The sequence below is a fragment of the Syngnathus acus genome, chromosome 24 (genome assembly GCF_901709675.1).
Source record: "Syngnathus acus chromosome 24, fSynAcu1.2, whole genome shotgun sequence".
Lineage (NCBI taxonomy): Eukaryota > Metazoa > Chordata > Actinopteri > Syngnathiformes > Syngnathidae > Syngnathus > Syngnathus acus.
Window position 1 is genome coordinate 6,142,420 of NC_051108.1, and position 27,784 is coordinate 6,170,203.

At 45.3% G+C, this 27,784-nt stretch overlaps 1 protein-coding gene across 2 annotated transcripts in view; it reads right to left on the reverse strand.

Annotated features, from left to right (window-relative positions):
• Nucleotides 1-406: 406 nt before the first annotated feature.
• The window catches only part of LOC119117678 (1-phosphatidylinositol 4,5-bisphosphate phosphodiesterase beta-1), a 35,229-nt gene continuing 7,851 nt past the window's right edge, over nucleotides 407-27,784 (reverse strand). The window contains exons 3-32 of one of the 2 annotated variants that reach the window (XM_037244103.1): nucleotides 25,610-25,678; nucleotides 16,540-16,680; nucleotides 16,202-16,281; nucleotides 15,228-15,281; nucleotides 14,767-14,842; nucleotides 13,838-13,938; nucleotides 13,328-13,494; nucleotides 11,473-11,619; nucleotides 10,996-11,153; nucleotides 10,848-10,930; nucleotides 10,646-10,730; nucleotides 9,067-9,247; nucleotides 8,637-8,723; nucleotides 8,380-8,450; nucleotides 8,188-8,284; nucleotides 8,033-8,117; nucleotides 7,810-7,934; nucleotides 7,588-7,742; nucleotides 7,257-7,521; nucleotides 7,076-7,180; nucleotides 6,883-6,998; nucleotides 6,357-6,483; nucleotides 6,222-6,275; nucleotides 5,943-6,162; nucleotides 5,695-5,863; nucleotides 5,551-5,627; nucleotides 5,393-5,482; nucleotides 5,247-5,304; nucleotides 4,751-4,837; nucleotides 407-2,083 (exon numbers count right to left, since the gene is read on the reverse strand). In XM_037244103.1, the coding sequence (XP_037099998.1) occupies nucleotides 1,859-2,083; nucleotides 4,751-4,837; nucleotides 5,247-5,304; nucleotides 5,393-5,482; nucleotides 5,551-5,627; nucleotides 5,695-5,863; nucleotides 5,943-6,162; nucleotides 6,222-6,275; nucleotides 6,357-6,483; nucleotides 6,883-6,998; nucleotides 7,076-7,180; nucleotides 7,257-7,521; nucleotides 7,588-7,742; nucleotides 7,810-7,934; nucleotides 8,033-8,117; nucleotides 8,188-8,284; nucleotides 8,380-8,450; nucleotides 8,637-8,723; nucleotides 9,067-9,247; nucleotides 10,646-10,730; nucleotides 10,848-10,930; nucleotides 10,996-11,153; nucleotides 11,473-11,619; nucleotides 13,328-13,494; nucleotides 13,838-13,938; nucleotides 14,767-14,842; nucleotides 15,228-15,281; nucleotides 16,202-16,281; nucleotides 16,540-16,680; nucleotides 25,610-25,678 (3,555 nt within the window). In that variant the 3' untranslated portion in view covers nucleotides 407-1,858. Of the gene's footprint in view, nucleotides 2,084-4,750; nucleotides 4,838-5,246; nucleotides 5,305-5,392; nucleotides 5,483-5,550; nucleotides 5,628-5,694; nucleotides 5,864-5,942; nucleotides 6,163-6,221; nucleotides 6,276-6,356; nucleotides 6,484-6,882; nucleotides 6,999-7,075; nucleotides 7,181-7,256; nucleotides 7,522-7,587; nucleotides 7,743-7,809; nucleotides 7,935-8,032; nucleotides 8,118-8,187; nucleotides 8,285-8,379; nucleotides 8,451-8,636; nucleotides 8,724-9,066; nucleotides 9,248-10,645; nucleotides 10,731-10,847; nucleotides 10,931-10,995; nucleotides 11,154-11,472; nucleotides 11,620-13,327; nucleotides 13,495-13,837; nucleotides 13,939-14,766; nucleotides 14,843-15,227; nucleotides 15,282-16,201; nucleotides 16,282-16,539; nucleotides 16,681-25,609; nucleotides 25,679-27,784 lie in introns of those variants that run through there. The other variant, XR_005096574.1, reaches the window with a different exon arrangement.

A 27,784-nucleotide genomic window follows, 5' to 3' on the forward strand; every position in this document is an offset into this window, starting at 1 on the left:
TGGCGACTATTACGACTATATATGCATGATAGGTGCCTTTTTGTAAATGAAATAAATAAATTACTGTAAGATGTTTTTGTAAGCTATTACATTAAATTTGAATTAAAACATGTAAATTTTAAGGTCAAATTAACATGTAATAAAATGTCAAATAATTGATACAAAACAATACTAAAAGTATAAAATATTTTGTAAGGTGATTATTTTAAAAATGTATTTAAATGAGCATGTCTTTTAAAACAGAGATGGAAAGAGAGAGAGGGGGAAAAGAGAAATACACACACACACACCGTCTGATGGCTGAAAATATGAAAAAATGATGATGATGAAGCTCAAACCAAAAATCTAATATAAATGAATGGTAATAAAATGGTTAAAAATAAACAAACGGACAAATCCACCCTTGTAATGTACAATAATAACAGCCACATTTATTTGTAATTACAGACAAAATTCTCTTTACACGATACTGTTATTTGATCCACGTCATATTTTAGCCAGATTCCAGAGTGCATACACGTTCAAATGCAAGGAGTGGCACTTGAAATCAATAGTCAGTCAAGACGATGTAAAAATTAGTAACTTAATCAATATAAAGGCTTTTTTTTTCTCTTTTTCGTGGTCAAAATTACATACTGCTTTTTCACAAGTGTTACTCTGTCAGTAGTGGTATCAAAGTATTAAATATCACACAAGTTCTTCATCATCATCATTATCATCATAATCACAGTGGGAAGCATTCCACACATTCAACATCAACAACAAGGAAAACAAATTTAAAAAAAAAAAAGTCACGGGACTCGTCACACGTTTTGTCTAGTCAAAGAGTCCTTTTGTTTTCTACTTACACGCAGAGCGTAATTTTATATATTTGAATCTGACTTTTTTTTAAAAATTAGATTATCAGACGACATCGGTCAGACGACTCAACAATTAGTAAAAACGGACAAAAAAATTAACAATTCGGGGATCTCAAGTTGGATTTTTATCGAAAAAAAAAAAAATCAACGTTATGTTGCCCTTTACCACTTTCAAATGGTGTCAAAATATAACATTAGAAGCAGTTGTTTTGGTGGGTGTCATCCACCAATGGGGCCATTATGATGGAGCCCCTCAAAGTCTGCCTAGCAACAAGTGGCATATGGTGAACTGATATCCCTACAATTACTTGGCTCCAACAAAAATGACATTTTCTGCTTTTTTTTGCTACACTATTGATTGCTATGATCATTTTGCTTTTTATATAAAATGTTCACTTTTCCAGTCCTGAATTTAATAAATTAAAATGTAGATTAGAACAGTGAAAAAAACAAAAACTTGACTACGATATTGGCGTAAGTGAAAATCTGTGAGCAAGACGCCATAAGAGTTTGTATTTATCTACAAATTGCACTAAAGCTCAAATATTTGTTGTAATTACTGTACATCATCCCACCTTTCAAATCAACCAATACTGAGCTACCGTAACATCTAGACTTAGTTTGAGTACATGCAGAAACTCGACACCTCCGGGCAACTCAACCAGTGCACAAACATCGATCAGTGGTAATCGAAAAGTAATAGCAGCGTCGTTCTGTGAGAACAAAATGGAGTTATTCCGGCCGGGTTAGCTCAGTGCAAAAACAAATAAAACGTCAAGGAGTAAAAGCTGACCAGACGTCATCGTGATAGAAAATCAAAATGTGCAATAATTCAAGTAAGTTAGTGACCCAAACTGTGGCCGCACCCAAACAGTGACGACAACACACAGGTGACGTACAAATACAACAGAGGTACTATTTACACACGGGTCCGGACCACAGCTACTCACCACACTGAGTCCTCAGATCTGGCTCACAAACACACCTGCAGTCCGCCTCTAAAGAGGCGTGTCATACACCCGCTCCAGCGAGGCTTCCTCGGCGTCGTCCTCCGACTGCGACGCTTTGTGGTTGAGCCGCTCCGTCGTTGTGGAGGAAGAGAAAGAAGCGGCCGAGTTTTGGTCACCAGACTTGGCCTTGCTGCTGTCCTGAACGAACTCCTGGATCTCCACGGGCAGCCGGCGGAACTTGTCTTGGTACTCCTGGTCGAGGTCACTCTGTAGCTAAGGATGGAGAGGTGGAAAATGTGAGTGGAATGATTCTGGTCGTCCATATTTGAAAGTGGTTGCCAAGCAGCAAAAAAGGTTAAAAAAATGAAAAAAAACAGAAAATTCCCTAATGTGCATCCGATGTGAACAGACTTCATGTTTCCAGGTGATGCTGTGCGCAGGTGAGGCATGTTTTTCTCCGAGGCACTCAAAGCCCCGCCCCCCCCTCGAATGATTACACATGACAGCATTCATTCCATTGCGTGCCAATCATTGCTTTAATGCCGATTTCTCTGTTTAACTACCCGAGTGGCTCCCCCAGGGAGCAGCGTAATTAAAAGAGCAACGCTGTCGCAGTATTCTGGCAAGAAGCACGATCCAAAACACATTGCACTTTGGAGACACACTGCCCAATTTTCAACGTTATAAGACTAAGTAGTAGCAAAATGAAGTTCATTATGAGCGGAATCTAATCAGAATCAGCTTTATTGGCCAAGTTTGTGCATGCTAAACAAGGAATTTGACTCTGGTTGATCTCAGCCGCTGTACATCATTTAAGTGACTAACAACATTCAGGTGACTAAAAACAAGAACAGGATATTATTGCCCAGCGATGTCTCTGAGACTCTATGAGTATTGTGAGTTCATCAGAGCGACAGCCTGGGGAAAGAAGCTGTGTCTGTGTATCAATAAATGACCTCAAAATACCCCCATAATTGAAATTCATACTTATGTGCTATTTGAATAAACTGCATTATTGTCATTTGTTTTCATCTAGTCATGTTTAGTGTGAGACATATGAACATTTCTGCAGTGAAGGTTGTGTCTGATAAACGCCTCCCAAAAATACCGATTTTTGGAGTCCTTGCTTGTTCTCGAGTGCAGCATCTCAAGGTCACCTTGTATGACTCCCTCCCTCCCCCCTCCCCTCCTTCCCATCTTTCCTTGGGTCTCGCTCTCCGTGTGGCTCTCACAGGGCGGACATCGAGCTCATCACGTTACAAGCAGGTGGCTAAAAATGCGTTGTGCTCTCTACTGCGCATGACCTACTTAGGGGGTGGGACTATGTATGAGTGTGTGTGTGTAGGTACACGTGCAGCCTGCCTGTCATCTTTCACGCCTGTCACAGATGTCATTAGAACATTTGGGAAGGGTTTTTAAATTGTCGAAAGATAAAATAAAAATTCATAGCACAATATGAATTTCTCTTTTAATTGCCTCCATGCATGAAAAAAAGGTCAGAAAGTAAACTTGCGCGTCCACTCTGATCTACATTCACACTGGACGTCCACCAAGTGCGGCTCCCCCTCTTCCTCGTTCGTCTTTCAACTCCGGTCAACAAACGCGTGTTCGTCACGCACCCCGGGCGCCCGTTTCCTAAAATACAACAAGCGCCGTGACCTTCTTCGGCGGCTGTCCTCCTTTCGAGGAGCCATCGAGGGAAAGGGAGAAGCTTGGCAATTTAGCGTCACCCATCTGTCTAGGATACCGGATTCTGATTGGGACTCATTTGGGGCCGATCCCCTAGACGGACTTTGACATGTTGATGTGTCCACAAATATTTTGTGCGGATGGGCGAAACTGATGCTGTGGGTTGATTGATTTTTTTTTTTTTAAAGAAAATGGATTAGATTGTAACCGGTGTACCTAATAAGGTGTCCGGTAAGCTTTTTTTTTTAAATTCACAGCACTAAAAAAAATATAAACTGCACAAGAAAACTTTTCCGTCTCCAAACATGTCCCAATTAGGCCCGAAAAGCGCAAGCTTACTCAGACAAAAGATGAGACGGGAGGGTCACCACCCTGTCGGCATTGCAGGAGAAGGATTGTCCTGCCTGCTTTGTATGTGTGTGTGTGTGTGTGTGTGAAGGTATGTCAGATAAAGAAGAGATGAAACACATTTTTGCCTCATTCATATTCTCAATGTTATCCGGCTCTTAACTATGAAAGTCAACAGCGGCGGCTGAGCGAAAAAGATGAATGCTTATTGAAACAGAAGCAGACACTTATATATGTGTGTGTGTGTGTCCTTCCCTGACTTCACGATCCCATTCTCCACATTTTCTTTGCAACACTAACGGCAGGAATGTAGAAAAACCCATTCCCACCATAAAAGGAGGCGTTCCAAAGGGAAGCTTATAAAATGTGACAGCTGCTTTTGAATGAGGACGCACTGGAAATCCCAAAATAAATATTTAAAATAATATTTAATTTAAAATAATCCGTAACAAATTTAGGCGCAAAAATAAGTTCATCACTAATATTTAAAAATTATAAAACAGATATTATGGAGTGTATGAATGGATTAGTGACATTCAAATTAAGAGTGGCCACTATCCTTTCAACCTGTTTGACGCAGGCACACGGAAACGCTCACACACAAACATGCGCACGCACACACACACTTCTGGGACTCGCCTCCCACCTCGCCACAGATGGAGAATTCACTTCCGAATTAGCAGATTGCAGAGTGTCATGAGGGATGGCGGTGTAGGGGGGAGGGGGCAAGTTGTCATGACGACCGCCCGTGTTCGTACGTGTTTAAGGTTCTCACGGCAAGGGAAGATCCATACGCTCATTTGTACAAGCCTGTCAAATTTATGTTTGTGTTTGAGATTTATGGAGATTTGAAATGAATCAAAATGTGCAAAATTCATGAATTGAAATATATTTTTTCTTTACCTTTGGCCTTTCATCCAAAATCTGCTGCCGTATGTCCTTGTGTTTCTCCTGCATTCGCTCTTGTCGTTTACTCTGCGCGTCCTCCAGCTACACACACAAAAAACATTAAATTGATAAATACAATAAAATGCACTTCAGAAAAATAACATTCAAAAGATGGTTTGAATATTAAGGTAGGGAAGACTTTAAAATTGCAATTTTCATGTAAAGTCTCCATTTTCACTGTTATTGGTCAGGCTAGCCATTTTTCTTCCTCGCCATGGTTTCAAATAACTAGCATTAGCATTAGCCACAGTTTTACTCACTATGGTCAACCGACATTACCAGAAAAGTAGTTACGTGACCAGCTACTGGCAGAGGATCAGTAAATAAATGTAGTTTCAATATTGGGTTATGTTTTTGGTTGAATAAAGTCAAAATATGTCCTAAAAAAATTCAAAATGTGACTCTTATTGTAAGGGCGACAGAAGGCATTGCGGAGGCTGCTCTTTCTTACCCGTTTTATGTACTGCACCACCTCATTGACAAACGACCTGTTTATCTCCAGCTTCTCTCTGCAGGGAGCAATTGCAGCGCCACATCAATAGTTTTCTTCGTCAACACCGCCACCTTGTGGTCACAGTAGTACATTACAAGACTCACTCCTCTGTGACGTTTTTGTCTTTGGACTTGGCTTCGCTGATCTTCTCTTGTCTCTTTTTGTCCATTTTCTTCTTCAGGTCCTTCTTCTCCCTGCAGGATAAGAGCTGCGGATGAGATGTTTCATTTGTAATACGCTGAATGCCGAATGACGCTCTCACTTTTCACAGATGTCTCTCAGTTTTTTCAGCTGGGCACTCTGACACTCCTCGGCCAGGGTGGTCAGCTTCTCCACCAGCTGGATGGAAAACAGAGAAGATTGTCATGCGGTGCTGAGAATCAGAAAGCGGATCGTGAGGGCTCACCTGCTTGATGTGTTCTCTCTTCTGGTACTTCTCGCTGTAGTACTGCTCCTGACGCAGCGTGAGGAGCTGCTGCTGTTGCTGCTCCTTCAGCTCGGACAAACGTTGACCGCACTCGTGGTCCAGATCGCACAGCTCTCGGTCCAGCGTGGACAACGATTGTTCTGAGCGGCTGCACACATATATTTTTGTATGAAATGTTTTTCTGTTGAATATAGGTTGGAATTAAAAGTTGGAAGAGCGCCACCTACCTTTTCTTACCATCTCGTTTGTGGCTCTTGTGCAGGGCGTTGCGTCTTCGCTGCTGCTGACTCTGCAGCTCGCTCACTCGGGCCGTGTGCTCCTTGATGAGCTCGGCCGTCTTGCGGTGGTGTTTGCGCACCAGCTCCTTCATCTCCTTGTACTGCTTGCGCTGTTCGCGGACGAAGCCCTTCAGTTGCTTCAGTTCTTCCAGCGTCAGAGCTTCCACTTCTGAAATGGAGAACGTGATGGCGAGGACGTTGCCAAAAAAAAAAAAAAAAGGTTCTTACCAGTGAGGACACTTTGGATGATGTCTTCAGTCTTCACAGGTGGTTTCAAAGAACCTAAAAAGAATAACAAATGTGTCCTTGTTTACTTACAACAGAGGATCAATTTATTAAACAACAATAATAAATAAAACTGACCTGCAGATGGAGGCTGATGTCCAACCAGCGGGGGGGCGATTGGGGTGTGGCTCAGCCCGTTTTCCGCCGGCACGGCAGCCCTGGGGTCCGTCTTGGATTCTGAGGGGGGGTCGCTGCCCGCCTCTGCCTATCCGTCGCAATGCGAGAACATCACCTTTACACCTCAAATGTCATCGTCTTTGTAATCCAGTAAAACTTTCCAGCGTGTTCCAGAACACTCCGTCAACAAAACACTTGTAAGCCAGCGTCTGCTCATCTTCATCCATCTCCAGCCCGACATGCTCTTATCTGTTAACTTCCGTGTCCTCCTGTGGCCTGGCATTCATCTCAGTTCACTTGGAGACGGTCGCCATGGCCACATTACAAGACAACATCAGCGAAATGGCGCCCCCCAGTGGAATTAAATTCAATTTCAGTTCCCACCCGAGGAATGCCAGAAAACTTGCTTGGAATATGAAAATATTTCTTTCTATAGTCAAAACACAACTAAGGTTGGAAAGAACCGGTTGTATGAAAAGTGTCTCACCTCCCTGTCGGCCTCATCGTCCCCGCCCTCCTCCAGGGTGAGAGCAGCCAGCTGATTGGCCCTCTGCTCCATCAGGTTGACGTAGCGGATGGGGTTGGACAGCGCCTCGATGACATCTGAGCACAAACATGACGATGATGAGAGTGAAGCCGCCGTGCCAGAGTTGACAAAACATGTCCGAGTTGGTTCTCACCTGCAAACGTGTCAGGAACATAATCTTTGACTTCCACGTATACGAAGAGAGCAGGAAGCGTCAGAGTTTGGTTCTTCTCGTTCCTCAGGTTGATGTAATGATAACCTGCAGCCAGGACGCACGTTGAGGCTTGAAACCGTAATCCTCGACACTCTCACTTTCCGTCTTGACTTTTACCGACCTGGCCGTATAGCCGAGACGGGTATGATGCGGTGTCCTATGAACTTCCCGCCCTCTTCAAAGACGGCGATCCTGAGAGAGGCCAGCGTGGGCAGGACCACCTTCTTGAAGACGATGGGCTCCTCGTCCCACACGGGGTTGATGGCGTTGCCCTGCGACGTTTTGGTCTTGAAGGCTTTACGCTTGGTGTCCACGGGAAGGCCAAACATGTCCATCTCCACGTAGGTGCCCACTTTCTTGTCTGACAGGAACTGGCCCGAGATGATCTGGAATGAACGAGGACAAATAATGCTTTCCAGGTCGCCCTCCATGCGGTGGTTGTGTTTGTTTACTTTGACAGAGAGCGTGTTGGCGACGATCCCGTCCACGGTGCTCTCAGTAAACGGATCAAAGTGCTTGTCAGGCCGTCTCATGAACTCCGGTTTGAGCCGGAAGCCCGACTTGCCGTTGTACTCGTACATGCCCAGGTTGAGCTGCATGGACAGGTCTTCGCGCGGGGACAGAAACGGGATTAGGATCAGGCTCACGGACGCGACAGGTGTTAAACTTCTCACCGATGGTCTGGAAGTTGAGCGCCACCAGCTGGCAGCCGGCGTTCCAGAAGAGTTGAGGGTTGTAATTGGAGGAGTCCACCCGGGTGCCTTTTGGGTAAATCCTGCTCAGCTGTAGTTTGTTGTATCTTAAAGCAAGCAAGGCTAAGGAATGGACTGAATGCTACTGAATGCTCAAAACCTTCTTCACCCTGATCCTGACCTTTGCATGAAAGCCTAAGGATACTCCACAAACTCAACTGGAGACTTGGTGAGCTGCTCCAGAGCTTTTGTCTCCACAAAGGACGACATCTGATAACTGCGACTGGTCTCTGCCGGGTACATAACAAATAAAGAGGAACAACGTCCAGAAGAAAACCATCAGCCAACACGTGAACGTACTTTTGGAAGCCTCAAAGCTGTGAAACTTGACAGGTTGGATGTAGATGACCAGGTTGGACATTTCCTCGGTGGCAAACGCCTCACTGCCCGCCGTGCCCTGACAATAATCCACAGTTAAAAACCTCTTCCATGTTATCAATGTTGCGTTATCTATAAATGTACACTAGGGGGCAGCATCGGCACATCACCCACCTCATCCATGGATCCTTTTTTGCAATCATCATCGTCGTCGTCTTCATCCTCGCTTTCAGCCTCCACCTCACCTTGAATGAGATGAGATCAAATCAGTTCATGAAATGTGATATGATAAAAATAATACAGAGTTAAAAAAAAAAAAAAAGCAGGCAGTTACGGACAGAAATAGAATGACAGCAAGCACGGCAATTATTTATACACAATAGAAAGAAACAAAGCGACTCAAGAACGAGAAATAGTACACCGGGACTCACCGATGGACTTCCTTCCTTGTGGCCTTAGGCTGAGCTCGGTGCCCTCTGCTGGCTGGGAGGACTCAGTCACATCGTCCTTTGTGGAACCTACGCAGGAAAAAAAAAAAATAAAATTCAATTGCCGTGAAACAATCCACAATAAGACTTTTTGTTGATCTGCTGCAACAACGCGACTCAGTGTGCCATGCAACAAACAACTGCAGCACTGTAATAATACGCCTTTGTTTTATCAGCACGCCATATAGGTATGCATTTTAATAAAGTTGGAGAGAGTAAGTGTGTGTGTTATGTGTTTAAGACACTCGAGTGGGCATGCAGCACCCGTGCATGCGATCCACTCAAGTGATGGAGAGGACCATGAAAGTGATGGATGCTAAACAATGCTCCACTGACCGCGGCCTCGATGTGTGCACGTGTGTGTATGCGGTACCGGCTCCCGGCGAAGACGGCTCGCAGACGCTGGATGAGTCGCTGTAGGTGTTAGACACCTGCTCCGATAGCTTCTTCTTGGCGCTGCCGTCCGACGACGCCTTGTGGTGCTTCTTCTTGTTCTTCACCAGGATTTTGCCCATCAGTTCCATCGGGCTGGGCAGAGGAACTCCAGACTCCAACTAGATGAGAGGGTGAAGGTTAAATATAGAACTTTACAAAACCAAAAGGAAGACTGATGTTTGCCCCCACCACCGCCAACAATAAAATAAAAAGCCAAATAAGGTTGAAATCCATCGCCGTCTTGAAGTCAGACAAATTTGCAAGTGTCCTTGTGAAACAAGAGACTGCCTTTTCCTGTCACCTTTGATATTTATGTGTTTACGTCGTACGTGGTGATAAATTCAAGTAGCAGATCGTCCGGGAATGAAAGGAATGACGTCAAAGGACGGCAAAGGCGAGCCGAACAACAGCTTGCCATTATCGCAAACACTCAAGCGCCTTTTAACTATACCTTTAAACAAAACAAACACACGGAGAGGCTGAACGTCATAACGAGCCAATTGGGAGGAGATATCCCATTGGCTAAGCATGCGAGGGGTAACGAGCGCCCGTCTTTGCTTTCACCTTCTCCCCACAATTACACGGCCACTGGTGGGAAATTGGTCTCTGTGACATCACATTGGGCAAGCACTTCACGGCTCTTGCTACATTCCCTCGCTTTATCCTCAGTTGCAGTGCTGAGCGAACCTCTGTTGAAGGGAGATAATGCCTCTGCTCGCTTCTGACAAGGCGTCCCTGCTGGATCACACGGAAGCGCGGAGCCCTGTATGGGGCAACAAAAACGCTCCCGAAATGACGTCTTTGGAGGAAGATGGCGATACGAATGACAAAAGGGACAAAGCAAGCTTTGGACTGGTAGCCGTGGCAACAAAGGAGATCTTGATAAAGGGCCGCCAAGAAAAAAACATGTTTAAGAACAGGCTTTGTGAACATGATAGCGCTAACTTTGCTAGCCCTGAGAACCTCGTCCCAGTTTCTTTCCACTATTGTGTGTTGCGCAATCACCAGTTATGCAACTTTGCCAACCTGGGGAGTTTCACTCCATTGTTGTACAAGACTGAAATTATCGTCTTAAGTTCACATTTTGGCCCGCGCTGATACACATTTGTCAGGTTTGGATTGGAGTGGAGTGTTATGGGAGAGTTTGGCGACAAAGGGATAACGCAAGCTTGGGCTCGGTAGCCATGGCAACAGAAGCCAGCCTGATAAAGAGCCGCCAAGAAAAAGCAGCGGCGAGATTACCTCGGCCACACTTTGTCGTCTGACCGTTCAATCGCTCGCGGCTGCCGTGCCTTGTGTGACATTGGCGAAGAAGGGGGACTAAAACTAAAAAATTCATTGGCATGTCAACAGAAACATGCACAGAAATTTATCGCGACTGCGGGAGGCCATTTTAAAGAGTGACAGACGGGGGGTGGCGAGCGCCAGCAAGCCTTGCCAAATGCGACGCAAACTGTTGATAGCAGGCCGTTACGTGAGACCACAAATTGCCACAGTTAAATGTGTGTTGGACTCACAAGATACTTTTCCAAAGGTTCTGTCAGCAGAGCGTCGCCAAATATCGAGCGGCAGTATTCGGCCATCTTGGCCTGCTGCTTGGGTCTGCATAACAAAAAAAAAAAATCTTTTAAACGATTGTTGAAGATCTTCAAGGAACACCGTCAGGAACAACTTGGATTTTGAGAGTAGCAAAGTTCCAAAGCAGCTTCATAGACTTACGAGTCCACGTGATTCTCAAAAGACAAGATGATGGGGAAGGGGGAGGTCTTAAAGGCACACTCTGCGATGGCCTCGATCACCTCCTAAGCACACACAAACATACTTGCATCACTTTGAGCTATCAACTCTGTCACCGTGCGGCTGGTACCTTAAAGGAGACCTCGGTTGTCATGGTGAAGCCGTGGGTGATGACGGGTTCTTCTTCAGTGGTCCGTCCCTTCCAGCAGTCCAGCTCGATGCAGCGGCAGCCGGAAAGAAGGACCTGCTTGTACATCTCCACCGACGAGCTGCCCGCCAGCTGCCCCGCTACACCGACGAAATACAAAAAAAAAAACATTTTGTCTGGTTGTTTTCATCCACAAACGCTGCAAATGTAATGTCACGAGATTCAACAGCTTTTTGATTCCCACATCTTTCCAGGCATTAAAAAGAATTCTGTGAATTCCTATCAGAGGAGCCACAGTCGGATCCACTTCAAAAGCGTCCAGCCGACAATGAAATTGAATCACTAAAATGTCTTAACATCCATTGAAGGACGGAGAAAATAGCATTTTCTTTCAGTTACAAGGCGCAGCAGAAAATTTCATGAATAACAATAAGTGTGTGAGTGTGTGTGTGTTTGTACCTGTGAGGTAAGTGTTATGAGAGGAGTTGATGAAATAGTGTGAGAGGGGAAAGGTCATGTCTTCGCTCTGGTCCAGTTTCTCTGGGGGGATGATGCTGTTCTCCTCGCCATTCAAGTACCTGGCAAAGCCCTCCACCGAGATTTGACCTAAAAAAAAAAGAAAAAAACAATCAACTCTCTCACTTGTTCGCCATAAAAACACAAATTAGCATAAATCACACACACGCTACATTGTCTAGTTTCAGCATATTGCACAAGTGCTCAGAGCAAAAAAAAAAGGAAGAAAATGCACGAAAAGTCTGCTAGGCACGCACACGCATTCCGACGTCACGCTAAATATGCAAAGCGATGCGTGCGCTCGGCGGGCGCGGCAAGTCCCCGCGGCCACTTTATGCTAATTAATGCGGCGCCGCCCTCTGCAGAGTCACTTCTCTAATTAACGGCGGGCTGTCATCTGTAAAATCGCAGCTCTCTGCATCCCTGAAGATTGATGGTGGGGGGGCATGGGGGGGGCTCCCCTTGCCACCAGGGGGTCTAACCCCTCCAACCACTACCTCGGCCTCCCAGGGGATGAAATACAGGGAAACCATGTTAACATGGTTGACATCTGGAGGTGCTCACTCCCAAGAGGGAAATTTTACAAGCTCAAAATAATTCTCATTATCATTCTCTACCAACAAACACATAGGTTGAATTTTCCACACCATCCATGGGACGCTACCGACTCCAGCCTTAATACGGATGTTTATTAGTATTTTAACGATCCCTTATTACACATAAAAGCTTCCTCTCAGGGACGATAAAGACGATTACCCTTGTGGTGTTTTGTTCCCATTTTAACAATGTTAACATCGGAGCCATTTAAAGGGGCGGCTAAGAGATGATTATTAGCATATGAAATCAACGCTACTTATGGAGGAAACGATATGAAAAAAAGCCGACATTTGATCCTGTATGAGGGAAAGCAATTTGTGTGCTGGAGACGAAACAAATGTGCGGGAAAGCCACGTTTGATTTTTAAAATGGAACCATGGGCCACTTGGAAATAAAATCATTCAAGACAAAAAATGTAAACAGGAGTGTCCTTGAGATCGATGATAGCGGGGGCATGCGGGTGACCCCTCTGCTGAGCAGATGGCGGCACTTTCCTTCCGGGGGAAATAAATACTCATATGTCATCAGCGGGATGGAGAAGGGCGAGCTTCCAAGAAGCATGTAAACACACACCAGTGATGACAGTTTACTAACATACTTTTTCTGAATGTGCTTTAGAGAGCTACTTTTTCAGGCTAGCCTGACTGACAACATAAGCTACTACATCCTTTAAAAAAAAATGATCGTAAATTCTCCCTGGAAAATGTGTGCCAAGTCATGTGTCCAAGTGCATCGCAGCACGCCATTGACAAATCGACTCGGGCAGATTTTGTGAAGCCTTGACCTTGAAGGCAGCAGCGTGCGGCTGCCAGCGCAGCGCGCAGACGGACACCTGGGATGACTTGAAAGCACTTTATGATTCACTGCTGCTCGTCCATCTAGCCGCTCATTCATGAATTATTCCCTTGCTTGTCACTTGTGATGTTCAATTTTTAAACTCTGAAAAGCGGGGCGGGCTCGCGTGCGCTTCATCGTACTGCAGATTTAGCTCGCTCAAAGTCTTTTTGGACAGGCAGGGGTCCGTCCGCGTCTGGTGGTCCTAATCTCAAAACATTGTCGCTGTTGCCTCCTGCCAGCACTCTTACACACAGAAATAAATAAAACATCACCCCTGAAGTGAGGACAAAACCCTACTTGTGTCCATCAATGCAAGAGGTGCATCCCAATACTTTTGACTAAAAGCTGCTCTATCCCTACTAACCGTTCTGCGCAAGTGTGGCGTTGGGTTCGTATTTTTCCAGCAGCTGTTGGACCTGCTCAGGCTTGAGGGGCGGGTACAGAATCTCGTTGAGTCGGGGGTCTCGCTGCTTGTTGTTGATGAACTCCGTCATCTGCTCCACGCTAAGGTACGGGCGACTCTTTGCACCCCTGAAACCACAAAAAGTGTCCAGCGCATGAGAGGACGTTCTTCAAAATTAACAGGGTGTTAAATTTTACTTTAAATGATGCAATCTTCAGTAAAGTACATGGCCTGAAAGGCTGTGCGAGCGTGCGTGTATGTGTGTGTGTGAGCCACAATCATCATGAAAAGAGAAGCGAGACAATGAATCACACCCCTTTTGCATCTCCAAATAGACTTGCCCTTTACCCCACGCTATCTGCCAATGCCTTGATTTAGCGTTTTTTCAGTTACCAAGGCGATAGCTATCCTGCAAACTGACCAATTAAAAAAGAAAAGAAAAAAAAAAAGAAAGAGAATTGGACATCTTACACATCGGAGAAGATGTGGTCCAGCTCGGACCGGGCGCAGATGTTGCTGAGGAACAAGTTGTACACTTCCGGCGTGAAGTCTTCTTGGGGGATGGAGTCGTTCTGCAGCAGAAAACAAGCAAAAAAGTAAAATAAGAAAATTGTTCCAAAATGAAACTAAACGGAATTAGTTCCAATCAAGAGATGTGTCCCAATACTTTTGATCCGGAAGAGTATCTCTATTCTTTAGTCCACAACGATTAATTACTTTAAAGATGTCTCTCAATCATGACACTGATGCACAGGTCAATGAGTCATTGTGTGTGTGTGTCTGTGTGTGTGTGTGTTTTCGGGATTAACAGGCGTACCATTTAGCTGTAATTATGAGCCCGCAGGAACAGCAGCAAATCCCGGCAGACTATCACAAGGCAACACGTTTGTTCCTGCAGTTCCTTGTGCTAATTAGCTCCTGCTCGCTCTACATATCCATATACACACGTGTGTGTGTGTGCGTGTGTGTGTGTGAGTATATTTGTGGTGTTTGTATTAAGAGGCCATCTCATTGATGTTAGAATTGTTAGAAAATGAAAACCTGGACTTGGGCATTTTGTGAAAATGAAGACATATGCTTTGACACGCATGGACAGAATTGGCAACTTGCTCAACTCCCATGACGTCAAAAACAACAACAAAATGAATGTCACTGATGGACTGATGACACTTGTTAAACGCTCATCGAGTGCAAATCCATGACGTTACTAGCTGGAGGTCAGCGTGCGTACACATGACGAGGAGAATAAAAATAAAGAGGCTGCATCAATGCGGCTCCCATGGGTGCGTTTGTGTCATGACAAGGATGACTCAGACGACGGGACTGACGGACGCAAGGAAGAGGATGAAGAGGAGAAGAAAGAAGAGGGGGGGGGGGTGAGGAATGTTTTGGTGGCTCACTCTGCCGGAGGGAAGGTTGCAGTTTTCTAACGCCGTCTCCACTCGTTTGCGATCGGACGAGAAGACTCTGAAGATGCTGCGGGGAGGACACAAACGCAAAAAAATGTCAGGCTGGGATGTGACGATTGCTGATCAGGACAGAAAGCAACTCGGAAGTGTCCCGTTTTTTGTGCAAGGTAACTTCAGTGAGTGTTGGTCCACTCATTTAGGTTAAGCTCATTTTTCAATGGCAAGTTGTGCTTGTTTAGCAAAACAGACTTCCCACCTTTAGGCGGCAATGTAGCATTAATAAATGAACTTTTAATTAAAGATTCGAATTAATCGACTCATTCCACTAATTAGTGTATAAACCCTCGGCTCCCTGCACACTTTTAATGGAGGCCGTATATTTGGTGTAAGCGCCATCATAAACCCCGCATGAGAGGAGGATGAAGGAGAATGAGCCAGAAGAGATGTCTTACTTCTTGACGGGGATTCGACCTTCGGGATTCAATTGGAGCTTCAGTCTGGTGTATCTGCACGCAGCAAAAAAAAAAAAAAAGCGTTACACATTGTGTCACATGACGGACGTGTATAAACACGACAGTTTAGCATGTGCAAGCGGTGCTATAAATAGACGCGACGGGAGCCGGGGCCTTTAAGTGGCTCCTGGCTAATAATTAATATCCACTACACTCTGCACTTCTTTTGGCACTCACACTGCATTAATGCTACTGTTTTAGCAGCTTTTTTTCCAGATTTGGTATTTAATACTGAGACGTGTCCATAATAGAGCAGTTTAATTGTAGAAGAGACGACACATGCAATGAAAAGAGTAGTAAACTTTGTTATATATTTGATCATTTATTTGAAATATTATAAATAATATTAAATAATATTTAAATTAAAAAAATATCAACTCAATGTTATTTTATTTATTTATTGGCTTTTATATGTATTAATAATTTTGCCAACAGATCCATAAAAGCAGAGGAACATAAAGCGCTAATGGCTAATTGCTACATCCTGTAGCAAAACATGAAAATTGTTGACATGGCCCACTTTTACACGTCAGCACCGCACTGGAGGACACTAGCCGACAGAAGTCTACCCAGCGCGCGCTCGGTCGATGGCCGCTTTTATTGTCTCATAAGTCAATTTGCCAGCCGTTGGGAGGGAGGGTGGGAGGGAGGGCGGCAGAGACGGTTGAGAGCCGATCGCAGATAAACAACAAATAGCCGCATGTTCATGGCGGATTAATATTTCAGGTCACTCTAGTCGAAAGGGATCGAACAACGCACAACGATGTCGCTTTAAAAGTCAATGGCCGGGTCACTCCACGCACTACGCCGCTAAACAGCAGTCAACCGAGGTCGGCGATTTATGGCTCGGAAAGTGTGTGCGTGTTTGTGTCTTGATATGCGTGTGTGTGTGTGTGTGTGTGGAGATGGCCTACGCTTTTTCCAGACAGGCCTCTCTGGACATGTTTTGCACCAGCAGGTTAGAAGCCAGACTGAAAAGCTCCTCCGCCCATTCCTAAGGGAAACCAAACCCACACACAAGCCTCCAAAATAACTAATAAAGTTATGTACGTGCTGCTATGTCGTGCTGCACAGTGTAAAAGAATTCACGGCATAACATCGAGATAAGAGAATGGTAGTAGTTGTTGCCATGGCAACCTGCTTTGGATTACCGTATTGTATGAGTAGACCAGCCAGAACCACATTGGTGTTGTTTACCATTAGCCTTGGTACTACTACTACTCTAGTACTGTGAATGAGTGCTGCAGTTCACCTTGGCCGTCTCCTCCTGGGAGGCCATGAAGTTCAGGTAGGTGACGTTGACCATGTCGGTGCCGCTCACCACCGTCAGCATCCTGTTCTCCATCTTGCCCGCCAGCGTGCTAAGATCCAGCAGCTCGCGCAGTTTTGCCTCCTACAACACACACGGGAGAGACACAGAACCAAGCAGACGAACATGACAAAAAGGTGTTGAAAAGAGCAGCGCCGCAATGTCACCCTGTCACATCAAAAGGTTGTTCTTTTACTTTTTCCCTTTAAAGACATTAAGGGGTTGGAAAGCAAGACTGTAAGCGCTTGATTATAGTGCCATTTAAAAGGTGACGGCACCTGAAATGTTCACTTTGCTGGAGGAGCACAAAAGCAATAAAAAAAACAAATGGACCTAACACACTTCCCTGAGGAACTCCGCCTGGGTTAGATCACAAAACACGACACCTGTTGACGACACAACCATTTGTTTGTTGATCCCATTTAATGAAGAGCCCCGTAAAGATCCATTACTCAGTTGCTGATGAAAAAAAAAAACAGCAATCAATCGGAACAATCGATACATTTAACTGAACTCCACTTGATCTGACGCACTGAGCAATTCCAGAGAGGTTCAATGTGTTGTGAAACCTCTTCCCAAAAAATAAAACATTCCAGCTCGTCACGATTGACTCCGGCGTGCGCATCGGGGAATGTAATTGTCTGAGGAGGAGGAGGAGGCAGTAAAACAAATATACATTTAAACAGCTCATCTGCGTGGAACACGGCCTATTAGAGAAATACAAAATACCTCTGAGGCGGAAAAGAGGAGGAGTAAGACTCCCTTGCTCTCTGTGCGGAGCGGCATACAAAACAGTCGCTTAATTAACAAACAACAAAAGGTCTTGTGAAGGCTTAGCGGGGAAAGCAAACGAGCGGCGATAACCGAACAAATCGAACAAAGAGCTTTGTGTGCGGTCAGGACAACCGAAATGGAACGGCCCCATTTTGGTGCCAGTTTCCGAAGCTCTCCACCCCACTTTTCCCTTTTGGCCGTCAAGAAGCTGGCTGATTACGGCCAGGGATCCATCAGGCTCTCTAACCATCAACCAAACCATAAAAAAAAGAGCGGGGGGGGGGACCACATTCAATTTGCTAAAATGCAACACCGCCAAGAAGAAGCCATTAGCGTTCCCTTGCGACCGGCTAGCTCATAGCAGACCAAAAGGAAAGTGGCAAAATGAGGAAAGTCACGGACCAAGAACGGAAGGTGGGAGGGGGGGGATGTCATTTGCGCCGGGGTATTGTGATGATGGGCGGGGTGAGGGGGACCGAACGGGTCATTAATCTGAAATAAAAGCGGGGCTTTGTGCACCGTGATACACCGAACGGTCTGGAAGGAATTTTGAATGTGTCTGTTTCTAAACCATAGTAAAGTCATAATTACAACAAATACCTGCAGGATGTAGATATAAAAGAAAACAAAAAAAAGAAGTGCTTCCTTTGAAACAAAAGCTAATTTCACAGTTTAGCTAGCCACAAACGTTTGTGCGCAGGCAGCGCTAACGCTAATCCGGCCCCGCCAAGACAATTTAAAAACCTTCACATTCGCATCGTCGCTGCGGGAGCGCTAAAGTTTTTTTTTCCCCCTCTCTCTCGTGTCTGTTGTGGGCGTGTAGCTGAGCTTTAAAGCTTCTCCGCTGATCAAACAGCCTATTTAATTGCATGGAAACCTTTCACTACGCCGTCTCCAGTGAGCTCGCAGACAACACGTACAAATCTCTGGAAAAAGGAAAGGAAGGAAGATGGACATGTTGGGCATTTTTATATCGCGGTCTACCATTAGCCACGAGTGCACGGCAACACCACAACATCCTGAAGGCTTTCATAACACACTGTTACCGCCACCTGTTGGGGCAGGTCAGAGGTCACGGATGCTACGTGGCTGACATTGACCGATGGTCATCTCAGTCTTGATAGCCGCCGATGCTGACAGCCGCCGATTTTTACATTTCGGACTAAATGTTGATCATCTCGTGACGCACTGTGGAGTTGAGCAGCGTGAAAATGTAAAAAATTTATTTCTCAAAAGAGCAGTTATACAAGCGATGTATTCCTCATCTTTTGCTCATGAATAATCCAATCACAGCCTCGCGCCAATGTATTACAGTCGTTTCTCACGCGGCAGCGCCGGACAGCTGCCAAGGATGCCTTCAGGGTGGCAGGATGTGATGTATTGGTCTTGAATGGAACAAAAGTATTGGGTCACCTATAGGAACTGAAAGGTCAACAAATTATGCTTTCTCAAAATTCTTGGATGGGCTTGTTTTTGTTGAATTTGTAAATCATCTTATTATCTGTCACAGAGAAGCTTTTCACTTACTCGCCCTGTCATTGTTTTCAATAAAGCATTTCAGATAAAAACATCAAGCTGTGTTTTTTTTTTTTTTATTATCTTGGCTGCACAGCATGCGACTAAACGTTTTGCATTCTGTGGTCAATGATGGCGGCGAGACTTTAAAGGGAATAAAGCTGCAGAATCTGGGAGGAAATTGGAACACTTTACTCACATATGGGAAATGGTTTTTTTTATAACGTTATGTAAGGAACTGCAATAATGCAGCACCATGAGGCCCATTACAAGGTCCTTTTCCACAAATAATTCCACTTTAGTATACAGCACTTTACAAGAACAAACAATGGGGACGAAACATGTTCCAAAATGGTTATGCTGCAAATAAAGTGTCGGACTAAGCGACAGAGGCCGGACGGTCCCCAAAAAAATAAAAAACGTCAGTCCCACTGAGTGTGCATCGCCGCCAGGCAAAGTCAGAAAGGCGGAAAGGGAGCAAGAGGGCCGCGTTTGCCGAGGTGAAAGCGCGCTACCTGCCGTGCACACTTCCTGCACGTCAACTCCATCAGACTCAAGACATAGACACACACACACGCGCACATACACACTTCTCATTACCGAATCACACAAACCCAAATAGGCGCGACTTCATCATTCAAGCTTGAGCGAAGCGGTTGCGTAACGACGCATGACACCGCCAAATCCGAAAGCTGCAGAATTTAATCAAGCGGCAGATGCTTGGAGAGGATTGGGAACAATTATGATTGTATTCTTTGTGCTACCTCAAACAAGGAGGAGGTTTCTTATTTGTTCCTGTCTTGTAAGTCTGCATTGTAATTATTGGCGCTACACACCACGAAACGTGAATTGCTTGGAAAATTAGGTGACTGACTTCGAAATATATAAATTCTCAGACATAAAAAAGAAAAAAAATGCTGATAGGTCACAACACTTCAGCCATGCTTAAAAAGCATTTCCTCTTTGTTGCCGCGTTCTTGGTATTCCGTTGCTCCCACGCTCACCCACTCGCTCTGAGTCATCCGCATGAATTTTCGAAGCCCATTTGGTCCGAGCTGTCTGTCAAACGGGTGATGGTAGGCACTTAAAACAGCTAGCAGGCACTAGAAAGTGGCAGGTACATAACTACAGTAATTACCCTGCAGTCTTGCCGCACACTCATTAACTCAAGGCGCTACGACGCTGACAGAACGCTGGCGGCAGTAGTCAAACATCTCGGAAATTAACATTCCGGCCACAAATAAAAATGCAGAAAATGCCACAAAATATCCACATGTGAAGCTTCCAATGACATACAGGAAGTGTCCAATTTAAAGCACATCCTTCCCGCTTGACTCGGTTACATAACGCAACACGTTGGCCTCTCGTGATGCTATACAGCCGCCACTGCGGAGGAATGTGCCCCACAAGCCACTTCTGGTACAAATTATAAAAAATGTCACCAGGGGGATCTGCTTAGTGTCCTGAATACATAAGATGGAATACTGGGTCACAGAATTATTTTTTGGCAGCAATGGGAAGAGTTCAAGAGGGGGGGGCGGGTGGACATATGCTTCCGCCATGTTGCACCACCAGTGAGTCACAGTGAATTATTTACTCCAAGACCCCTATGTGGACCATCCCCTCGAGGGTCCCCGGCCTGGCTATCCTGGGGCCAAGACCAATTGCCACAAGCCAAAGATAAAAGCAAGTCAGGCCTTCTGTGTGGTAATTACAGCCCAAGCTGAATGTGTGGCGAAAACAATTCTAAGCGCTAATGCGTGCTGCAAAGTGTCATAATGGCACACTTTAAACAAACTTTTGCAAATTTCACATTTTATCACCACTCGTTCATCGTTACCCTTTATAGGACAACGCAGCCGTAAAAAAAAAAAAGTCGTAAACTAATTATGCCATATGAGGGCCATTCAGTGGCAGGGGCCTTTTATTGCCGTCATCATTGCCGCATCCCTAATTGGAAGGCAATCAGTTTGTATGAGACACAATATTCCTGCCTCTAGATTCACTTTTTGGCAAGCAACAGGGCAAAATCAAATTCAAATTTAATCGGGCCTTTGAATCTGCCCGTTAGCATTAGCATTAGAATTAGCCCGTCTGTCTGATTGATGCCTGCGGGCGCTTGTTAGCAATTAGCCATCAGTAGCTGACAGCCCCGCTGGTTTGGACATCCTCGAGCCATCTGCCCCCGTGGCCGGGTCGCCAAACAGAAGGAGTTTAAACAAACCTTGCGATAGTTTGCAGCAAACGGACTGACCAACAATTGATGAGCGGCATAAAAACAGTTTGAAATTAATTTAAACGAAAACCTCTTTGAAATAAGGAAGTAAAGGAAGACGTTATTACGCAGCCCTTTTATAGGACCCCTTGGCTGTACCAAAGAATTGGCTTGAGAGCGTTTAAAAAGCCTAAGTGAAAGAAAGGACAAAATATCTGCCAGCATTCTTGACTCCTTTCCAAGTGGTTTTGAGGAAAGAAAGAGAAATTGTGCCTCTGCTTCACCTCGTTGATTAATAGGTAACCAGTAATTAAAAAAAAAAAACATCTCAAGAGTTGAGCCATCCTTTCATCCATCCACCGCAAACGCTTCTCTGTTGCAAAAATGATGGACGATAACAAGATGGCGGTAAACTAAAGGGAGATATCGATCGGCCCCAATTAAAGCACAGCCGATTGTGAGAAGAAACGCGAAGCAAGTTGGCTCCCGGCGAGGTGATTATGTAACTGGGAGCGAGCATCACCTCGCGAGTGACGATCATTAGCATGGCACCTTTAGCGCCGCTGTCGTTAAAATGACTCACACCTTCCAATCAATGCCACGAGTCACTCAAAGGCAGCTTTTGCTGCCAGCGAAATAGCAAACGAAATTGTCCAGGAAATAAGTGCCGGAAAATACGTTTTGATGTGCTTTCTATCCCAGCCCGGCTCCAGACGTGCCATCATTATTCAGGCAGGAAGTTTGGATGTTGATGAAACAGAATCAATCCACGTAGCTAGTGTGTTCCCTGGAGCGTCAAAAAAAAGAATAAAAAAACGATAATAACTCGGGTGGCTTCATCGCAACGCGAACCCATTTAATTATCTCATCATCTCCAATTACAGCAGACGGCGAAGAGGAAAAGAAGAGAGAGGAGGCGGAAAGCCACCGTGCGCTGGCTACCGGCGGTTTCCGTGGTAACAAACCTGGTGGTTCGCACACGGCCAAGTTTTAAGGTAGCTAGCAAGTTATAACGTTTGGAAAAGCAATATCCTTCCTTCTCTTCCGTTGCAATACATGCTGAGACAGTCCGGAAGTTGAAAGACAAAGTAACCGTGTGTTGGAGACATTCCGATCGAGGGGGTGGAACAGGTGCGCCATTGTGTTCCCCTTGACCTTTTTTTTTTTCTTCACTGAGAGTTATCTGTGTCCATCACGGCGCTCTTCGTTTCATGTTGTTTGGCAAAGCGGCGAGCATCAAATCCAGTGAGCGTCGCCTTCGATTTCTGGCCGGGCGGTAATGGCACAGAGAGGGGAATTCATTTGAGCCGAAAGAGAAAACCAAAGCCGAGACAATCAATCACGCTAACCTTTTCGCCGTCGTTTCTGCTCATTGGCCCGTTACTGCCGTGGAGCGAAAGGTTGCCGAAGCCAGTGAGGACAACGTGAGGCTTTTGGGCGGAATTTCAAGATGAGGCTACGATTCTAAATGTATCAACTCATAAAAGTAATTTAAAGACGTCACTAACCCGGCATGACGCGTTAATGGTTTGGCGCTAATCCCGGCGTCCTTGCGCTCGCGACCGTTGCCCCCCGTTTAACGACGGTGTTACATTACGCAATCGTGATATCATCTTTCCGCACGTGTGCATTCCTATACACAGACACACACGCGCACAAACAAACACACACTGCAAACTGCAAACGACGATGTACTTTCTGAAAAACAAAATATTCAAGATGATAAATATTAAATGTATTTTTTTCTTTTGGCTACTGTGAACAGATGAAAGCCGCAACCCGCGCTCGCCTGTCAACTCACGCCGCGTTACATATTTTTGCAAGAAGGAGGTGCACCGGGGGTGATAAAAAATGTTAATACTCTCTTGTTTTCACACGAAGCATCTTAAGCTGCCTAATCAGTGTTGCTCCAACAACAACATCCTAATTAGGTGCTTATCGCTCAGCGCACACCTCAATGCGGGATTTGAAAATGACGCCTTTTAAGTAGCTCTGGGTGCGTTTTGGCTTTTTCTTTGGATTTATTTGGACACTGAGGGGCAGCTTCTAAACACGGGCTGTTAAGAAAAGAACAACCTCATGTGACCATTTGTTTTGGTCAGAAATCAATAGTTACTTTTTTTTTACAGCATAATAAAGTCGCGTTTTGTTTTAAATGTATTGGATTTGATTGCGCAACAGTGTATGACAACCTATATGAAGCATAAAATTGAACGTTGCAGTGCTTGGTAGGTCAAGCAGAATGTTTTTTTGTTTGGGGAGGGAGGAGTCATTTGGAGATGTCGTCACTTGTTATCAAAAGCCTATTTCACACAGAGACCCTGCAAAATTGCTTCGACGGAGGCTCAAGTGTTTTGCTGTTTCTGCTTTTTACTATTCACACAGGGTACTGCAATATTTTGGGTATACTGTAAATGTGAGTCGTTGCACTTTGGCCATAAAACTAATTATGCTCGGTAATTAAAATTGTTACCTATGGCAGAATGCGTTTTTTCCTGTATCGCTTTGTTTTGAGTCTGGCTCACTTTGTGTCAGTGATGATCAAGCTGATGATGATAGCTTTTACCACACCGTGTCATCCCCACTCAGAGTTGCTATTGTGAGCTCTACCCAGCTGAGGGCCTGCTGGTCTTTACCCGGATCCTGTTACAAGGCTGGGCACACACAAGCTGAGCCGTATTTAGCAGCAGTCTACTGGGGCGAGCTGCAAACTGACACTGCCGGGAACCCATATGCGGCCATTTAGCATCAACGGTACACTTTGGAAATGGTCAATCCCCATCCTGAGATGGGGGAGGGTTTGGATTTTCCTGGGAGTCAAATCAAATTGTAACGAGGTCCCACAGGGAACATATTAAGGATAGGAAGGCCGTAAACAAAAACAGTGCAGCTCCATCCCCCCCAAAAAACGATGCTCTTATACATGTTATCAAGGCCATTTTAAAATCATATTTTACAAATATAAATATGAATCACCAATAAGGGAGGATCCAAAATGAGAGCCACAATATGCGCGTTGCCGCCACCACAGCGGGAACATTTGGTGACGGCTACAAAAGCACTAAAAATAACCACAGACAGTCGCTAAGAAGAAGAAAAGAAGACAGCACGTCCCTCCCTCCGCTTGTCTGTCTGTGATTGACTCGGAGATCTGCCTTGTCGCACAAAGCGTCGCTCTGACAAGCGACCAATCTAATCAGTGTGAATGACGGCGGGGTGGACGCATGCTAATTAGTGGCGGCAAGGACACAGTCGTTCTTCTAAGTGTCCGTGTGTTTTTCTTTGACTGTGATTGAATATGCGATTATTATTTTCCCAAACTTCCACTGCTTTGAGATACTGAGCAGCATAAAAAAAAAAAGAGCAGACAGCAAAATGTGTCAATGCGCCTCCATCGAGCGGTCGAGTGGCGTGTGAGTCACGTACGAGCGGCGACCGCTCTCAGGCGGGGTGGCGCGAGGTCGCCGGCGGGCCGCCCACACGTTTGGGTGTGAGACAATGAGCCGCATTTTGTTTTTCAGGGGAGAAAAAAAAAAGCAGGCATAACAGCGAAGGCGGCGAGATGCAGCCGCCTCTGATTACACGCCGCCCGCGGAGCGTGACTGCACCCCGTCGGGGAGCGAAGCTGTCGGCTGCCATGTTGCTTTGAGGCAATTTGGCTTCAGAAATCAACATACAAACAGGAGAATTAAATGAAGACGGATGAACACTATCTCTCTCGCCCGCCATCCTCCCCCGCACACAGAGCGAAGATACATTGCTACTATTGATCAGCGATATTGATTTTCCTCATCGCAAGGCAGCATTCTTAAAGCTGATTTGATTCAGCTCTGCAGTGCAGTGCGGGGGGCATTAAAAGAAATTGCAAGCAATTTAGTGGGCTATGAATAAAGAAAGCAAAAATCTCCCAAAAATGTCAAAATAATGTGTCCAATATTAGCAACATTTAAATTGCGTATGATTTTAGTTGATCTATTTTTATTTATTTTTTGGGGGACAGTTTTTCGAGTTAAGTGCAGTAACAATGTTACACTAAAGCAGTATAGTGCATTTATTATGTATAATATATATTTTTATTATGGTTTAAAATAATAAATACATTTATATAATTTTATAATTTATATATCGTAAATAAAATTAAATAAATTAAAATTTATCATCATTTTACCTAATATTTATTTTGACCGAATTATATATTTTTCATTATTGTATTACAATTTTGTTGAATTAATTTAGTCTAATAATTTGGTCTAAATACATCAAATGTGGACATTTCTTCTTTAGTAATTCTGATATCGGCTGGCTAACTATTTTTCCCTCCTCCCTTTCCTTGCCGGCCTCACTCATCACAACCTCAGACAGCTCGTCTCCATCCAGCGCTAATGTATTTCCGAGACGTCGGCCATCTTAGCTGTCACGTGCCCCCTTTAGAATCCTTCGCTCAAAGTGTCTGCGGTCTTTGTTTTTTTTGGTCTGTTACAATCAATACTGTACATCAGTTGGGCTCACCTTTGGCGTTTTGGTGCATTTTCCATTGCGGGCATCTTTGATGTACGCGATATCCAGTAAGTCAGTCTCCTGCAGGGAAAGAGAACATCGCAGCGGTTAGGGGTGAATGGAATGCATCATACCGTGCCCCCTCCACCATCTTGTATTGGATGGTACCTAATATTGTGGCTGGTGAGTGTATCTTGATTGCACACAATCCCTTTATCGGGATGGATTATCGCTGCGAGTGGGAGGCGGAGCGGGGCGCAAGGTGGAAAGGGAGGAGGCAAGGCGCGTCATCTCGCTATCGACTCGGCGGAAAATTACAACTGGGCTTTATTCTCCATTCTTATCTGCAAATCCATACTCGACTGCTTTCTCCACCGCCCAGACGTTTTTTTTTTTCTACTCCCAGATTCACTGGAATTGTCCTTTTAAATGATTGTCTTTCTCAGAGTACTGGCGCCATTTTTTTGTTAAACTTAATGTGCGCCACGAGGTGCTTCCGGAACCTCCCGCTGTTTCACAGAGCCCCTCGTGCGGCACCCCAACCACCCCCCCGGCGGAGTGACTTCAAAGAATGGCGTTTTCAGCGTAGGCACTAACCTTTGACTCAGACATTGGTTCTGGGCAAAGTGAGACGATTTAATTGATGCTCTCTGCTTGTTCTTGTCTTTTACGAGAAAACAGCAAAAGGCTTTTATTTGCTTTTCTATGGAGAGCGGCGGCGGGGGACGTGGTGCTAAGTGGCTCTCAGATTATAGGACTTCTGGTGCGGTGATCAAAGTGTCTCAATTTATCAATTCGCTTTTTTTTTGGTCAAATTTGATTCCGATTAATTTGATTGACGATCGTGATATCGGTGACGATGGCCAGCGGTGAATTAAACAAACCGACCAATGCGGAGTTCAGAATTCGGCCTGATGAAATTCCAATAATCGTTTCTTTTTTTTATATTTTGACTATTTTGCAATGCCAGTAACTGGTCAAATAATGTCTGACTGTTATGAAATACATCTTTGCCTCATCTGAGAAAGAAAGAGGTTGAGCCAAAGACCATTAGCATACGCAGCACGTCTGGGAAACGAGTAACAGCACCAGCGGGGGAGAAACTAGAGAAATTAATGAGCGTGCTTAACCTGCGACGGCAATATCGTCTGTGTGTGGATCCTCCTGATGTATCTGCAACATGCTGCCTTTTCCTAATGGAATTTTTTTTTTCTTCACCCTCGCAGCAAGAAAAGCGCTTTGTGGAATTCATCATGGATGTATAACTATTTGTATTATCTGCTCGGGAAGATATTAGAAGCGGCAGCGGGCCTGTAAAATGGCACTTGACAGTCGGAAAACAGGTGGCGCTTGCACGGCGAGTCACATCCACTCAACTCGTCTGTCGTGTGTTGGCTTGGTGAACAACAACAGGGAGTTCGTGTCTCGAGTGGCTGCGCAGGGAGCAGACACGCGGGAGGCGGGCGCTCGACTCCGCCGGAACGCCTTTGCGAAACTCGCAAAGACGACAGATTTGGACTTTAGATCCACAGGGTGAATTATTTATGAGACTCAAGTGGCGAGTGACGGCTGAGGGGGGAAAAGAAATGAGGTGAGATGGAAGACCTTTGAGATAAAACGTAGTCACTGCTGCATACGGAGCTAATGATCTTTGTCATATTTCACCCGCGGCCTCCTCTCGATGACTTCCCTTTTGGCATTCACTCCGAAGAGCGGGATGATGGATGCCGGCAACATAGAGAAGCTTGGCACGTCTTTTAATGGCAACAGTTGGAAATGGCTCGGGTTTTTTCTTGTGATGCCGCAGGGTAAACACGGTGCTCCTGCGGCCCAATCAAATGAGCACCCATGCAACAGACACACTCGGGCTCCCACGCTTGACGGATGGAGTGCGCCGAGGGAGCATGCAAGGCAGGAGAGTACACTCCTGTTTGACAGATAGCGGAGCAGTGCGGGATGACATAGGGGGGCGGCGAGGGGGGGCAGCTAACGTCACCCGTCCATCAAGCCACCTCGTTCCGCATCGTCCCTCACCGGTCGCTGACGTCTCACCTGTCCTCTGGGTGGACATCTGCCTCTTTCAGGTTCATCCTCAGCCTGCCTTTTCTCACATCTTGTCATGTCAGCTCTGCATCGCAGGTACACAAAAACAACACCATCCCACTTCCTCATCTCATTTCCTCGCCC